Source organism: Dendropsophus ebraccatus, chromosome 1, assembly GCF_027789765.1.
Source record: "Dendropsophus ebraccatus isolate aDenEbr1 chromosome 1, aDenEbr1.pat, whole genome shotgun sequence".
Lineage (NCBI taxonomy): Eukaryota > Metazoa > Chordata > Amphibia > Anura > Hylidae > Dendropsophus > Dendropsophus ebraccatus.
In genome coordinates this window covers 167,174,962-167,191,917 of record NC_091454.1, presented here as the reverse complement: position 1 = coordinate 167,191,917, position 16,956 = coordinate 167,174,962, and the positions used below count along the sequence as shown (strand labels likewise).

General features: G+C 42.9%; 1 protein-coding gene across 5 annotated transcripts in view; it reads left to right on the top strand.

Annotated features, from left to right (window-relative positions):
* TP53BP1 (tumor protein p53 binding protein 1) overlaps positions 1 to 15,060 on the top strand; it is a 51,294-nt gene extending 36,234 nt beyond the window's left edge. For 3 of the 5 annotated variants that reach the window (XM_069983875.1, XM_069983850.1, XM_069983867.1), the window contains 14 exons: positions 172 to 229; positions 1,238 to 1,333; positions 3,602 to 4,076; positions 5,410 to 5,562; positions 6,460 to 6,752; positions 7,571 to 7,750; positions 8,153 to 8,565; positions 8,789 to 8,980; positions 9,918 to 10,136; positions 10,723 to 10,920; positions 11,055 to 11,149; positions 12,082 to 12,281; positions 12,369 to 12,514; positions 14,684 to 15,060. In XM_069983875.1, the coding sequence (XP_069839976.1) occupies positions 172 to 229; positions 1,238 to 1,333; positions 3,602 to 4,076; positions 5,410 to 5,562; positions 6,460 to 6,752; positions 7,571 to 7,750; positions 8,153 to 8,565; positions 8,789 to 8,980; positions 9,918 to 10,136; positions 10,723 to 10,920; positions 11,055 to 11,149; positions 12,082 to 12,281; positions 12,369 to 12,514; positions 14,684 to 14,871 (2,906 nt within the window). In that variant the 3' untranslated portion in view covers positions 14,872 to 15,060. The remainder of the gene's footprint in view (positions 1 to 171; positions 230 to 1,237; positions 1,334 to 3,601; positions 4,077 to 5,409; positions 5,563 to 6,459; positions 6,753 to 7,570; positions 7,751 to 8,152; positions 8,566 to 8,788; positions 8,981 to 9,917; positions 10,137 to 10,722; positions 10,921 to 11,054; positions 11,150 to 12,081; positions 12,282 to 12,368; positions 12,515 to 14,683) is intronic. The other 2 variants (XM_069983885.1, XM_069983858.1) reach the window with 1 other exon arrangement.
* Positions 15,061 to 16,956: the final 1,896 nt, after the last annotated feature.

The window sequence follows — 16,956 nt, the reverse complement described above, 5'->3', positions numbered from 1 at the left end:
CTATATTGGCTCCACTTTTTGGATGGAATGACGACTTATTCCTGGGGCATATGGCAAGAATGTTGTGTGATCCCAGCCTTACACATGCACATGTTAGAGAGAAAGTTTTGAGTTCGGTTCTAAATTGTTTAAAAACCTTAATGTGTCCTTTTTCATTTTTTGCTGGTCCAGAACCTTCTGTTTCTGAGAGAACAAACGGAGCAGCCACCTTGGCAGGGGGAATAACCAGGTAATGGATTTCTGTTTTTATGTAGTTACAAAGTCCTTTCTGGAAAAAGCTTGATCAGAAAAAAAAAATGTTGTTTATGAACAAACCTTGGTGTGGGTGCAACATTCTACATGTATTTGCCTACTGAAGGCCTTCAGACTTAGACCCCTTTCACACGTCCATAGTTGTTTTTATGGTCCGAAAACACTGATGTCACGTCCCAGTTGATGGACTGGACCCTTGCAGGCACTGATTGGCTAAGAGGGCAATCTATCAGGTGGGTTAGGCATAGGTTGAGTCGTGACTTCAACAGAACTCGGGGTAGGGGGGGGGGGGGCTGTCATGTGACACTTTTCAGGTACTGGGAGAGATAATGATTGTTTATTATGATCCCCCCTTGCCTCTGACTTCTCCTTTAATCACAGCTCCACATTTATCTGTATCTGCTTGTATAGGCATGCATACAGTTAAAGGGCCAACGTTAGCACCCGGGCGTCTGAAGGGGGCCTAATTCTATACATAGGTGTGTAGCAAGCTCCTATTATGTATTCTGCTTTAATTCTGTCCCAGAGGTGGTCGATTAGATGTGATGAATCACAGGACTCCTTCCTCCATTCCGCATTCCTACTTGCACATACATATAGAAGTTTTACTTAACTGGTACCTCTGTAGGTATTCTTAAAGAGATCTTATGGCACAAGAAAAAAAAATTAAATAAATATATAAATATACACACACACACACACACACACACACTACTGGGGCTTTTGTTTTTGGGGGGTTTTGTTATGGCTCCTTCTGGTCCCCTGCTGCTTGTCTGCTTGTTTTCTGCTACCAAGACACCAGTCACTGGCTTTGGTTGCTGTGGGGCATTGCTGTAGCCAGTGAAGAAGATACGAGCAGCCGGGGAACTGTTGGGGATTGGGTTAGATAAGTATCATTTTTTATTTCTATTTTACAGCAAGTGCAGTAAAAAAGATAGATACATGGAGCTGGTTGATGTTTATAACTTTATTTTTGTCTGCCCAGTAGCACAGAGAACTCCCCATCTGTATTTGTTCGTGTGTCTGAAGTCCATCGTGAAGAAGAGTCCAGAAGTCACCCGTTGCCTATCACACCTGTAAGGTAAATATCATGTAACATTGTATTGTCATTTAGAAATCTTATTTATTAATCTTTATAATAATTTGAGAATAGGCTTTGTTTTGTTTGTGAAAATTGCAGTAATGGTAAAAGCACCTGCCATGTGGTTAAAAAAGGTTATTGCCATAATTACTTATAATACTACTACTACTACTACTACTACTACTACTACTACTACTACTACTACCTCCCATGTTACATAGACTCCTACAGAGACTGTTTAGTTCCTGATATGCCTGCACAGTTTCCTCTATAAAGTACAAATATAACTACTCTATAAAGTACTCCTCCCTTTGTATTTGGTCCACATACACATATTTTTGTGTGTGTCTGCAGCTTCAGCCACAGCAACATGGCCCTGCCTAGTGTGAATGGTGTTGTAGGAGAGTTGATCAAATTTGTCTTTTTGTTTGACTTTAAAGTGTACCTGTCATAAAGGGCCACTGCCAGATCAGTGCTGTATTCCATGCTGCTGGCGGAAATTTGGATGCCCATGGCAATGAAGACACATGAGACAGTAATGAGCCAGATCCCCATTGGATGAGAATGGAGGTCACGGCCATTATGGTCACCATGGAGAACCAAACTTCCGCTGGCAGTTGCCCCTCAAGACAGGTACACTTTAAAGGGGTTGGCCACTTTATAGTAAAATTACTCAGTATACAGTATTAGTAAGTGTACTCACTGTATATACTGACAGCAGCTCCCTGTTTACCTCATAGACCTAAAATCAGTCTCCCCTCCTCCAGGCTGTGCTGCCCTGCTCTGTGGTGTTTCTGTCCATAAGATTGCTGACATGGAGGAGCATGTGACCATGCCCTGCCTCCCTGTGTCCACCACTGAGCCTGAATATGCTATGGAGGACACAGGGGGTGGGCATGGTCACATGCTCCTCCATGTCGGTCATCTTATGGACAGACTGAGCACAGATCAGGGCAGGGGAGTCTGAATTTAGCTCTATGAGGTACACAGGGAGCTGCTGTCGGTATATACAGTGTGTACAATAATACTGTACACTGAACAATTTTACTATAAGGTGACCAACCCCTTTAAGTAGGGCTTATTTTTGGAGTAAGGACTACAATGTAGTATTAAGATAAAGGGGAGACCAGAGTCATGGAAACCTGGTGCTTTTTTAATATAAGAATATACTTTCATTGTGTTTTGCATGTCACAAGTGGCATAAAATAGAGCTGTATTCCAAGGTTAAGGGAGATTTTCTTACATTTACAGGTGTTCACACAGGGTAGAAGTTGTCCTTCGATATTACAAACCAACTTTACATCTGTATCTGTAAATGGCAAACCATTTAAAGAGGACATGATTGAAGGTTCCCTTTAAGGTGCCTATACCATTAGTGAAACACAGGCTGAACCCATTGAATATCGATAGGACCAGCTGACAGATGTGTATAAGGGCCTCCCATTTCTTTTCCTGATACAGCAAAAGAAACTTTTTAATCTCTCCAGCTCAATAAGTGAAACTTCTTACATCTTTGTGAAGATAGTTATACCGATGCCCTTGGGGTCCTCTTACCCTTAATCATGGCTCTGTTGTTGCTATTATTTCTTGGGCATGGTTGCATATGAATATACCAGACCCAGTTCCTGTCATGTACAGGCTGAGGAACCCGGTCCCCCACTGTGGTGTTTGTTACTCGTGTTCCCGCAGACGGATGTTACACACGCCACAGCAGGGAACCGGGTTCCTTAGTGACAGGAACTGGGTCTGGTGCATTGCTATGCAACAATGCCCAAGAAATGGCAAGCACAGAGCCATTATTAAGGGTCCAAAAACTCTAAATGCATTTGCATAACTATCTTCCAATAAAGATGTAAGAAGTTTCACTTATTGTGCCGGAGAGATTCAATTTTATGTATTCCAAGACCCCAGTATCCAGAGGTATAACTCACGTGCTCCAGTAGTGAACTATAGATGAGAAGACAAGCATCTACACCGTTTGGGAGTGCTGATTGTCTATTTACAATTTCTTCTTTCCCGGATAGAAGATGTTGGGAGAGAGAAGGGTCATCATATTGTGTTTCAGCTGCCTGACCCTGTTGTTCTTGAACAGAGAAGCCACCACCAAAGGAGTCTGGCAGCCGCTCACTCTTTCTCTCTGCATTGAGAAGACATGAAATGAGCTATGACATGAAATGTTCAAATTTATTAGGGGATTATTCGGACGTGGGTTTTTTGTTTTTTTTCTATTTTATGATGTGCTAATACTCCATATTTTGCTTCTCGTAGGGGAAATCCATTTCAGTTCTCCAGCAAGGAAAAGGATGGGACGTCTCTTGTGTCTCAGAACATGAAAGAAATTCGCAGTGAACAGGTGACAGATCATCACTCTGTACCAGAAAGTTCTGTCGAGGACTTATCCTGTGATCAGGAGGCCATGGAAACAGAACCTAGTGGAGAAGAAAATCAAGTGAATGTTGAGATGAACAGGAAAGATGTGTCTTCTTCATCTCCTGCTCAACAACTGGACGCAGAGGAAGATTTATCACTGGGTTACAGAAACAAAGAAGTTCAAACTGTGAATGTAGAAGAATCCAAAGCAGTGGTTGTGTCTGCTTCAACCCAGACAGAGGTGTCTAGCCCAACAACAAAGGTTGGTGAAGGGTCTGGTCTACACAACCCGAAAGAACCTAAGCAGCATGAAAAATCAGAAACCACACAAAAACAGGGACAGGGAGACGACACAGAGTCTGTGCACAGTCAGGTAATATGTTGTACTGATCAGCATTGACATTTATGCTTCATGAGTTTTGTCTGATTCAGCTTTTAAAAAACAGTATAGTAATTCTCTATACTAATACACAAATTAAATTTCAGTTTAGCAATAAGATCATTATACCTGAAGTAAATCCTATTTTTATGAGTAATTCCTATACCTGGAGGTGCAGATGTCCTTCCTACCATTTTGTCTTTTTGTAGCAGTGAATGGAGGGGCAGTCACACTTGGTGGTTATCAAACTTATTAGTAGTCAAACCCCCAGCAATCATACACCTCGGTGGATAGGTGATAATTGATTTTAGGTGAGAAACCTCTTTAAGGCAAGATAACCTATATTGGTGGGTTTATGATTAATATAGTTGTTGGTTCTGAATCCATAGGACTCATGCACAGAGCTGACCCGGTTGTATCTATAATTATCCCAGCTTCTGGAAGTAAGCATCAATGCACACTGATCAAGTGAATCCAACATGCCATAACCACCTTTTCTCTGACACCTGCTGTTAAGGGAGAATTGAAAGGCTCCATTTCCACTAGGTTAATGGCTGATGCCACGGGCAGGGAGGGGAGTAGTGCCTACTCAAAGTTAAAGGACAACTCCCACAAAAATTTTTGTGGGTTAAATACCCGGCCTGGCCCCCTTCCCCCACTTTCGGACCCCCGACCCCCCACCCCGGAAGTTAAGGAATGTATACATTACCTATTACGATCGTCACGGTCCTCTTCTCCGGGGCGGCATCTGGTGACGACGACGTCAGAGCCGAGGGGCGGTCCGGGTCTTCTTCCTCCTCGGCGTCTTCATGCAAAGTGAATGGGGATGAAAAGGCTGCTGGTGCACATGCGCACCAGCAGCCTTTTCATTGGCTGGAGCGCATCACATGGCTTCCAGCTTGCTCAGCCCTGATTGGCTGAGCTTGCTGGAAGCCATGTGATGCGCTCCAGCCAATGAAAAGGCTGCCGGTGCGCAAGCGCACTGGCAGCCTTTTCCATCCCCTGGACCCGGAAGTTGGAGACATCGCTGGATGGCGGACGGCGGCGACGGAGAGGCGGACGGCGGGCGAATCGAGTGGCGATCGTCACCGGAGAGATGGTGAGTATGGTGTCTGTGTGTGTCTGTGTTTTTTTTTTTTTTTGGGGTCCCGCGGGAGTTGTCCTTTAAGATTCTCTAGTCCATCTGCAGTCATTTAAATTACTGAGAGTATGATTCAAGTACAGAATTACAGTTCAGTTATAGTACAGTTTTTATTTTCAAGCGCCAACTTAAAAGTTTTACATAAAATAAGCTTATAGGGCTCACAATTATATTTATCCCAATCAGGGAGAGGATGACTTTGAACTACCTCAACCTCCTCCTGGCCGCAGCGTTCACCGGCATGTTCGCACAGTTCGAGAAGTACGCACCGTGGTCACTCGTGTTATCACAGACGTGTATTACATTGATGGTGCCGAAGTGGAGCGCAAGGTTGTGGAGGTAAACGTTCTACTTTGTGATTCTTCATGTAAACTGTGTGCATGTGTCCTGTGTGGCTTATAATGTAATATTAACTGCACTATGCAAAATTCATGAAACAGGGGATCTGATGGCTTGTTCTTGGCAGCAACTGACAAATAATATGCTTTACTGGCAATAGTTAGTATGAATGAGTGTGACTGTGGTTGAAACCATAGGAATTAAAGGGAACCAAATCAGCACAGTTGTGCTCATATGGTTCCCTGCAACATAATATAGAGCTACTGTGCAGCTGGCGGAGCATACCAGCTGCAGCTGCAGTAGTAGCTTTACAAAGGTGAAAAAGATGTTTTATTATGCTGAAAGAGGAGTCGAAACTAGTCATCTCGGCAGTGACTAGCCACGGCTTTCTATCTGTTGGCGTGCAGTGCGGGGATGATTGACAGCCAGAGAGACCAGTTAATGGCCTCTTTTCCTGCAGAGCACGCTGACAGCCAAAGAGCCATGGCTAGTCACTGCCGAGATGACTAGTTGCCGCGCCTCTTCCAGCCTAGCACAGCATAATAAAACAACTACTTCACCTTTTATAAAGGTACCGCTGCAGAAGCGGCTGGTAGTGTCACGGAGCTGCACAGTAGATCTATACTGTGCTGCAGGGACCCATATCAGCACAATCGGGCTGCTTGGCTCCGTTCCTTTCGCAAAGGTTTAGTAAGGCTGAATGTGACACATGAACATATTATGCAGTCCGATTACAAACCACGGGTGCAATATACAGAACAGTTACAGTAATACAGGAGAGGATTCTAGTGTTTTAGTGATGGCATGGCAACTTGATCGCCTGCACCCATAACATGTTTTTATGCTACAATACTAGGACATTTCACAGCTGTTTTCTGTAAATGTTCCTTGTTCTAGGAAGCTGAAGAGCCAGTAATAGAATGCCACGAATATGAAAATGAAGTGTCTCCTTCCAGAACAGTTGTCTCTTCTCTGACTTCTGGAGATCTTGCAGATATAAGTTCCTTTTCATCAAAAGCTTCAAGTCTTCAGCGGACTTCTAGTGGAGCAAGCAGTGGCCTTTCTGCTGGGCAGAGCACTAGTGGTAGTTCTGACCGAGGGAGATCAACTGCAGGCAAAGGAAAGAGTGGCCAGCTGGATGGTGGGGACTTTGCCATACCAAGTGGAAGAGGAAACGTTGGAAAGATGAGGTACTTTAGTTGTGTAGCAACTGTTTGAATAAAACATACGAGAAAGGATTGGAAGAGCATTAGCACTCTCATCTAGGACATTGTGGTGTTTTTATTTTGTTTTCAGATTAAACATATTTTAAATAGAGCTTGATGATCTATGAAGAAATTGTACAATTTAGGCTCTCTTTAAACCTGGTTATACAGTGCAGCACTCTTTGATTTCTTGTACAGTGGACCCTGACAAAAAAAATAAAAAATAAAAAAAAATTGTCCACAGGCTGGTATAGTATATGTATTTCCTGGCCAGTGGCAGATATGTCCCCTTGTATTGCTGTACTGTGGCATGTGACACAATTTTTAATTTGAAATACTGTATATTTCAGGAAAAACTCCTGATTTATACCTCCAACCTACAGCACTGAGCAGTGAAGAGAGCCTTTGGTTCCTTTTACAAGGGCCGACTATCTGTGTGATCGCTGCTTGTTTGCTGAGCTTTCACAAAGCTTAATAGGTCGTGCAGCCCTTTAAATTCATCATTGTCGTCTGTATTTGTCCTGTTTACACGGGGTGATATACTGCCCATAACACTGATTTTATTGGCCACACAGAAGTTGCAGTCAGCCGAAGAACTAGCATGTGCCCATTCATCAGCTGATGGCAGACCCTTTTAGAGGGGATGGTTTTTAGGAATGAGCAGTCCTAGTAAAGCCTGTGTAGAAGGATCTTTAGTTACAGTCAGCAGTGAAAAATTAATAAAGCATAGGTTCATTAGATTATATCATGGCATCATTTCTAGAGCACTTTTCTCAGACTGGACTGTCTTCATTGTTTTACAGTCCTAGAAAAGTGGCAAGCCAGCCAGGGTCATCGTACCGACTGGGAAGACAAACAGGGATGCAAGTGAGTGATGATGATGCAGATGTACCGCTCGGAAGCAGACCAGGGGCCAAGGCCCCTCTTACACCCCGTGGAAGAGGAAGAAGGGGACGTCCTCCTTTTCGAGGAACTGGATCAAGGTATCCGCATCTTTTGTTTTTCTAAAGAAATATGTCAAGTAACCATGTTGAGTTTCTTGTAAAGATGAGTGAACTGAACCTTCCGAACCAAGATGGGTTACGAATTTTGCAAAAGGTTCGGTTCGGAACTGAACCAAAATTTTTGCAAGTTCATAAGGACTCTGTCCGAAATGTTTTTTTTTGGTTTTTTTGTATATTTTATTCTGACTTTATTACATTTTAGGAATATAACGGCAAGGTGCAGGCAGTAATGCATGAGTATAATATAGTTGTAGCACTTGAACATACATACAAACATAATATAAGGCAAACAGTGCAATCATTTGGGGCTGGAAGTGCAGAGGCCTGTGTTAAAGAAAATAAATAAAATCTCTTGTTGTAAAATGTTTGTTATGATTTTAGGGAAACTGGCACAGCGGCCCAGGCACATGGTGAGGATTCCACTGCTGCCGCCATTCCAGATGAGGAACCGTTTACCCGCATAAGTATTGGCCATCCAGAAGCCCGTGACAAATCAAGCCCTGTTGCACGTCGCAGTGACTCACCTGAAATCCCATATCAAACTCCATCAAGGAATGAAAGCCTGGACTCAACTGGCAGCAGCTTTGTGGGGCTCAGGGTTGTGGCTAAATGGTCCTCCAATGGTTATTTTTATTCAGGCACAATTACCCGAGATGTTGGAGGCGGCAAATACAAGCTGCTGTTTGATGATGGATATGAATGTGATGTTCTAGGAAAAGACATTTTATTGTGTGACCCTATTCCTTTGGACACAGAGGTGACTGCCCTCTCTGAAGATGAATATTTTAGTGCAGGTTTGTATTAGTATATATTATCATATACAGTTATGTAATTGGTTTAGGAGGTTTTCTGATTGGGAAGATAAGCAGGAGGCCCCCTGGCGACCATTTGGCTCAGTATGTTGTAGCTGTTACATGATAGACTTCAGGACTTTGGTTATTTCCATATATGTTCCATGGACCATAGGTCATACTGAGTATGTGGATTAAAATAACAGATTTGATGCTTGTTTTTCAGGAGTGGTAAAGGCACACAAGAGAGATTCTGGAGAGCTGTATTATTGTATTGAAAAGGAAGGTCAGAGGAAATGGTACAAAAGAATGGCAGTCATACTTTCTTTAGAACAAGGAAATAAGCTGCGGGAACAGTTCGGTCTTGGTCCATATGAACCTACAACGCCATTAACAAAGGGATCAGACATAAGTCTTGGTATATATTTTCTGCTAACTTCTAAGGGTTAAAGATTTGTGTATAGTCTTGTGACTGCAGGAAAACTTCTTCATGTGTAATATATTTGTGCAGTTACAGCAGGCTTGATAAATCCCAGGTGGCCAGTGCTCCTAGAAATTTAGTAGAATATAATGACAGATTTTTTTTCCAGAAATTTCCATGACTCCAACTGCTCTGAATAACATTTCTCGCTCGTCTCATTGGGGGACACAGACTGTGTGAGCTATGTCCCCCAATGAACTTCGAGGAGAAAAGGATTTTACAGTGAGGACTCAATAAATCCCATTTTTGGGTGATTTTTCTGTTGTGGTCTGTAAAGGTTAGGGTTGAGCAAACTTCAAGGACACTGGGGTTTGTCCAGCATTTGATTAGTGGTGGCGGCTGAAGTTGGATGCAACCCTAGGCAGTCCTGGAAAACAAGGATAGAGCCATATGTTATATCCATGTTTTCTACAGCTGCAACGCCACCACTAATCCAATGCCGCACGTTCAGGTTCACACAAACCCGATCGCACTTGAAGCTTGCTCATTTCTAATGAGGATTAATATTGTTGGGCCACATTCATGACTTGTCAGCTTCTAACGTCTATATGTAGAATCTTTGAAATGTCGATGGGACATGTCAAAGTTTTGATCAATCTTGGTCTGGGCGTCAGGTATATCAGAAGAGGACATCTGTCATTAAATGGCTCCCAAGCCCCCTACTGGTTGCTAGAACAGAGGGGTATTGGTATTATCAGTACTCAGTTCCCCAGAGATGTTATATTCTGGAGTGTGAAGATAGTAAAATGTGTTTAGCTGTGCATGCTCAAGTTTCCTTAATATCTGCAAATGTGCCATCATTTTATGCAGATTTTTGTCCATTATCTCGCATGGTTTGTAGACAGCTTGTGTGATATTTTGCTGTCTCTTTAAGATAATCTTGTGGAAGGAAAGCGGAAGAGGAGAAGTAACTTAAGTGTGACAACTACTCCAACCACCTCACTTACATCCACCACAAGTACACCAACTCGGAAAGGATTGGAGAATCCTCGCAGCTCCCTGGGCCAGCTCTCTGGTAAACGCAAGTTGATCAGTACAGATGATGACAAATCTCCAGCTAAACGTGGGCGCAAATCAGTTGTGGTAAAGTCTGGTAAGAATACATTACTTTATTTTTAGGTATTTCCACTGAATACAGAGAATGTGTGCACCTCTAAACCATGTACTTAGAGTTGCCTTCTTGTATGGGGTCTGGATATTCCATTTGTTTTCATGAGTTGGTGCATTGACTTTATAGAGGATGCACTTACACTTGGGACCCCTTGAACCCCTGTCACTCGTGGCCTGCTTTGTACTATTCCTAAAACACAGTCTACACTTTGCAAAGTTTTACATGTCTGTCTATTATGCAGCAAACTAAAGGCGGCCTTACATGTTTTAATAATGTGTACAATTTGAGTGTTTAGGACTTTGGTCCTGATTTTGGGAAAAAAGCAGCACCCTTACATGTGGTGATACCTTGATATTGCAATATCTGTGTAAACATACGTAGTTACATTGTGCGGAGACAGGACAAGCTCAGTCTTTTTTTTTTTTTTTTTTAGCAGTCAGTTTTCAAGATTGCTTTTCTCAAATATTTGTGCTTCTGATGTTTGCATATCAGCACAAGTGTTTTCCACTGTCTACAAAAACAACTATATTGTTGAAATTTTATACTGATGTTATGTGTTCTTTAACAGGTGCTGCAAAAGGAGAATTTATGAGCCCCAGTGAAAGTGACACCAGTGACCAAGCAACAGTCGAGGAATCTCATGGACCTTTACCCCAAAACAAGTTGTTGTTCTCGGGCTACTCAGTCTTACTTACAACAGCTACATCTAATGACAAGCTCAGCAATCGCCTGAATTCAAAGGATATCAGCAGTGAAGAGGAAGAAGGTAAAAAGCTATATAGTTGTGAATATCACAATGTACCTTCCCACTTCTATACTAAATCTCTCAGCTGACCCAGGGCAACAATTTCCTATACTCCAGCAAACTATACAAGTGATGTTTGCGTCTTCTCACTGCAGAGTACGTGGAGAGCACACCGTATAACCGACAGTATACAGAGGCACAAATCCGGGCAGGGGGTGGTGAAATCCTGAGCAGTTTTAGTGAAGCGCTGGTAAGAGCAATGTGTTTAGTGTGACCATAAGTGAACAGTGTGTATTTCTTTTTTTGCACAAAATTTTATGCATGTGGTTTTTTTCTTTTTTTTACACGTACAGGATTCACGTGTAATGAATATTAGGGTAAATTCACACGGGCGGATCCGCCGGGAGTCTCACGCATGAAATCCGCAGCTAATCCGCAATACACGTATTAATAATAATAAGAATAATACGTGTATTGCAGATTTGCTGCGGATTTCGTGCGTGAGACTCCCGGCGGATCCGCCCGTGTGAATTTACCCTTAAGATGTTTATGATTTGCTCCCATTATTAGAATAACTGTAGAACATGGTCATGTGAATGGCATTACAGAATATTAAATGGGTTTTCTGGCACTTTACCATTAGAGATGAGCGAACCGGGTTCGAGTCGATCCGAACCGAACGTTGGGTATTTGATTAGCTGGGGCTGCTGAACTTGGATAAAGCTATAAGGTTGTCTGGAAAACATGGATACAGCCAATGACTATATCCATGATTTCCACATAGCCTTAGGGCTTTATCCAACTTCAGCCGCCACCGCTAATCAAATGCCGAAAGTTCGGGTTTGGATCGACTCGAGCATGCTCAAGGTTCGCTCATCTCTATTTACCATTCATGGCTAGTCCTTAGATACTGTAGCTTAAATGGGTTATCTCAAGATTATAATTTATTGCCCACCCAAAGGTCGGGGCTAAGTATCTGATTGGTGGGGATTCCACCAATTATTCACCCTTCAGGTGAATAATTCATTTGTTAGCCACCTAACTTTGTGCTTGTTGTAATGTTAGATAGCTACAATATTATTTTGGCATAGACCACTGGTGAGGCCAAGTAGAAATCGTTTGAGAAGGCATGCTGTGACATAAAAGGAGATAACAATTACACTTGTTTTCTCTCTTCCATAGAGTAAAACAGGAACAAAATGTTTGCTGATTGCCGACCAGCACTGCCGAACCCGGAAGTATTTCCTGTGCCTTGCCAGTGGGATCCCCTGTGTGTCTCACATCTGGGTGCAAGACAGCTGTCATTCCAATGAGCTGCAGAATTTCCACAATTACCTTCTCCCTGCTGGATACAGCCTTCAAGAGGACCGGATGTTGGAATGGTAAAACATTTATTGTGTATCTATCAGGGGAACACTTGGTTGATTGTACTAGGCCATTGTTATATTCAGTAAATTGGGATTTTGCAGGCATGACTCCAAGCTTCCTTTTCATGGTTTGCGCTTTCTTGTGGTCTCAGACCAACAAGAAAACTTTCTGGAAATGTGGACAGAAGTCATAATGACTGGAGGCGCAGCATCTGCAAAACAACACAACTCTACAGATACCAACAAAGGTATGTCCTGTTGTAGTATTCACCATGTCAACATATGGATGTTGTGAATATGGCTGCAGTTATTCCGTTCAGGAGGAGCTGTATTTACCTTAAAGGGGTTCAATAAATATGTTTCTCTTTCAGATCAACTGAAGTTATATAGATTTTGTTATTTCTATTTAAAAATCTCAAGACTTCCCATACCTCAGCTGCTGTATGTCCTGCATGAAGTGATGTATGCTCTCCTGTCTGACATCTCTGTCCATGACAGGAACTGTCCAGAACAGCAGCAAATCCCCATAGAAAACCTTTCCTGCTCTGGAAAGTTCCTTTTTCGGACAGAGATGTCAGCAGAGAGCACTGTGTCAGACTGAAAATAACATTTCCTGCAGGACATACAGCAGCTGAACACTTGAGATTTGTAAAGAATTTAGAAGTAAATTACAAATCTATATAACTTTATGAAACCAGTTGATTTTAAAGAACTAGCTATGAGAAACTAAACAGTTGAAAGATGTATGTGCTAGTACAGACTATACACAGATCGGATGTAGCATAAAAATCACGTGCCTAATATTATACCTAGTATTATGCTACTGGATCTCCTATCTGTCAAAGAATGGATTTCCCAAGCCCTCTGCATTCTGGAATACTCCACAAGACCTGCTGGTTTGGAGGAGCATCTAGTCATCACACTGAAATGATTTAAAATATCTCCTTTTATCAGTATAATGTGATTAAAGAAATTGACAGAACACTTTTTAGGAGCGGTACCATCCTTATAATGTGAACAAACACTTGAGGCTCTATTACACAGAGCGATTATCGTCCGTCACGGCCGATAATCGTTTTGTGTAATAGAAGGCAATGATCAGCCGACATGAATGATGTCGGCTGAGTGTTGCAGTCATTTGTCTTTCAACATTGAAGACATTCAAGACAAACGACTCGTACAGCATCAATCTGCTGCTGTCGCCCCGTGGAATAGAAGCGGCGGCAACAGACCGCTGCTATATGCTATGGGCAATCCGGATGATCTAGCGATCACCCAGGCAGCCACCCTGCAACTTCCCCCAACAACCCCCCCCCCCCCCCCCCAGCTCTCACGTGCTTGCTGCCACCATGCGTAATAGCAGCGGCAGCGAGTGGGGAACAAGGAGCCCGTGTAATAGGGGCTACATTCACATGTCCGTAGTGTAGGCCATGGACTGCACTACAAATGTGCATCAGTAATGCTCCCTGCTTCACAGCACTATTACACTTTCCATTTACACTTGGTAATTCGTGAGGCATCAACACTCAGTGTAAAACGCCCAAATAATCCCAGCTTTAAAATGAATATACAAAAAGAAAAAATGAAGAGCAAACTTTTCTTCCAACCAGCACCAATATTCGGAAACTGCACTGAAGACACAAGCTATACTCACTTTTAGGAGAAAGTACTCTCCACCCTCACCCACCAGGATTGCACTCAGAGGTCTCTCTGGTAATGGCTCTGCAATCCGCTTCAAACTGATGTTCGGATGTCTCTTTTCCCCCAGGTACCTGCGCTAGTATAAATGTAAGTACTGGACAGCTGTTGCAGAGACCGCTAAATCCCTGTTACCTGGTCCTTATAAGTGAAAGCATTTAGTCCCAACCAACTCCACAGCTGAGAGGTGTTATTAATTCTAATACTTCTAAATGCAATCCTGGCGGAGGAGGGTGGGGGGAGAGTAGTTTTCAAAACTCCCCTAGTGTCCCCTAAAGCTAGTGTCTTCAGTGCTGTTTCCGATTATTTGAATATTGGTGCTAGTTGGAAGAAAAGTTCGCTTTTCATTTTTAGGCTGGGATTATTTGGATGTTGTACACTGAGGAGTGGTGAGGTGTCACCACTCACTATGGATGCTCTCCATGTTTTCTTTTTTTATATTCAGTATAATGTTATGGAATATGTGAGCCTTTTTGTTATCTTTACCATAACAGACATGGGTCACCCCAAATATAGTCCTTTCGTTGTATAAAAAGGTTAGTCAGATGTCTGCTATTAGGCATATCAAGGCCATGGTCCACTAACCACTATAATAAATATGCACCACTGCAACTTTTTTTTTTTTTTAATGCAGGCACGCATTGCATGACCAATTTAATCCAGTAAATATATACCTTCTAAAGAAAGTGTAGTCTATTTTCTCCATTTATCTTTTCCAGATGTCGCTTTGGGTGTTTTTGATGTAGTAGTCACAGATCGATCATGTCCAGAATCCATTGTAAAGTGTGCCCAAGCCCTGGACCTTCCCGTAGTTTCTGCTGAGTGGATCATTCAGAGTCTCGTCCATGGGGAGAAAGTTGGTTACAATGCCCACCCGAAATACAAACACGATTATGTTTCAAGTTAAGACCACACTACTCCCACTGCCCTTTTTATCAGCTCCTTTATTTTTGCTGCTCTTTGCATTGTGCATACTGTGTTTTAGATAGTTTTAAATGTGTGTGTGGTTTCCCACCATTTGCATGTGTTTACTTGTACATAGTTTTAACTGCTGGACTTTTATGATAAAAATAAATGTGAATTTACTTGTTTTAAACAGGTTTTCTTCATGCTCATTTTATGTTCTGTATGTCTGAAAATGGTTCCACTAATGTATTAAAGGGGTATTCCCCCCAAAATTATTTTTGCATTAATACGCTGCCCACCCATTGCTTTCCATCTTTCCAATATAAAGTTATTATGGATTCTGCACAGTTTTGCTGTTATCCAGCTGCATTCACCTCCATGGATTGCATAGAATCATCAGACCTCAGTCCACACCGACACACTCCCTGCTCCTGGCCCCCACCCTCCGAGACGGCATCACGTGTCCTCAGTCCCAGCACAGTGAAGTGACTGAGAACACTGACGGGATGGCTGCTGTTACAGAGGGAGAAAGTGATCAGCGCAGCTGTGACTGTCTCCCTCTGTAACAGCAGTCACCCCTAGCCCAGAGCCCCCCGGCAGCACACAGCCCCCTGGCCCACAACCAACCGCCATCCCTCACTTAACCGCGGTGCTGCGCCCCCTGCGATCGCCCGCGGCAAGCTCCCCCCCCCCCGATCGCCCACAGCAAGCTCCGCCCCCCCAATCGTCTGCGGCTCTGCTACACCGTCCCTCCAACTCAGCTTTGCTACACAGTCATCATCTCCTTCATTGTCTCAGCTCTGCTACTTCACCATCATCAGGCAGAAGCATTGCATGATGGGAAATGTAGTTTCCTATCTTGGATATAGATCGGCTTTTAGAAAAAGTTGTAACTCAGGAACGGCAGCAGCTAGAAAGATGGGAGACGGCTCAAAATACGCAGAGGGACTTGGTGAGTAAGGTCTAGGTTTGGGAGCATTTTTTTTTTTTTAGCTCTTGGGGGGAATATCCCTTTAAATCACTGTTTGCAAATCTGTACAGCAAGCGTTTATAAGGGGAGAACAAAATGCTGTATACACATTAGTCCCATTGTTGCAGAGAAGTCTCTGATACACTGCTCTTGGCCACTGCAACTACTTCCTCAAATTTGCATGAATGGCTCTTACTGTTTTTTTGCATATTTTATTTCCTAGGGGACAATGTCCTAGATACACTTACGTGTTTTGGTTGATCTCCCTAAGGTCAACCAGCGTCCTTTTACTTACTAGGCATTTCTCCCACTAGCCAGAATCCTACTCCACACTGATGAAACAGCTGTCTGTGGATGGATACCTTGCTTGGGTTGTTTCCTTGACTGGAGACATTCCTTGGCTTGGTTGTTCCTTCCTGGAGGAAGGTCTGGCTAGCTCACTGACATCGAGATACATGATTGCCCACTGGGAAATGAAATATGCAGAGATACAATGTCCTAGATACAGTGACTTTGACACGTGATGGTGTCTCTGCTGTGTTTTTGTTGATCTCACTGAGGTCAACAAGCGTCCTTTTGGCTCTTACGTACATTAGTAAGAATTACTGAGCGCCATAACAGTACTACTGAGCAAGGGTATGTGCACGCTATGGAATCCCGACAGAAAATCCATTGTGGATTCCGCAGCTCGTGCGTCTCCACCTGTGCTATAGACTCCATTTTATGGTCGTGTGAATTCCGCAGTCCGTCCAAAGAATGAACCTGTTATCATTTTCAGTCACCCCTCCCCTCCAAAAAAAACCTTGAAGTAACCCAAAGCACTGATATCCCCAGGTTCCCTGCAGCTATCACATTATACCAACCATTTTAGGCCATAGTACCAGACCAAACTTGAGGGCCAGCATCGAGGACCCAGTTTGCAATGCATGTGTTTTTCCTAACAGAAGGAAAGTAGTTGTAAGATTTGTCTCTGAAACATATTACATAAACACAGGTAACTCTACAGAGCCTTGTAGACGTTATACTCCACTCTTGCATTGTTATGACATTTGCTCAAAAGCAAGGATGTATTTATTTCAATACATACAAACTGGCAAGATTAATGTGAATACTGAT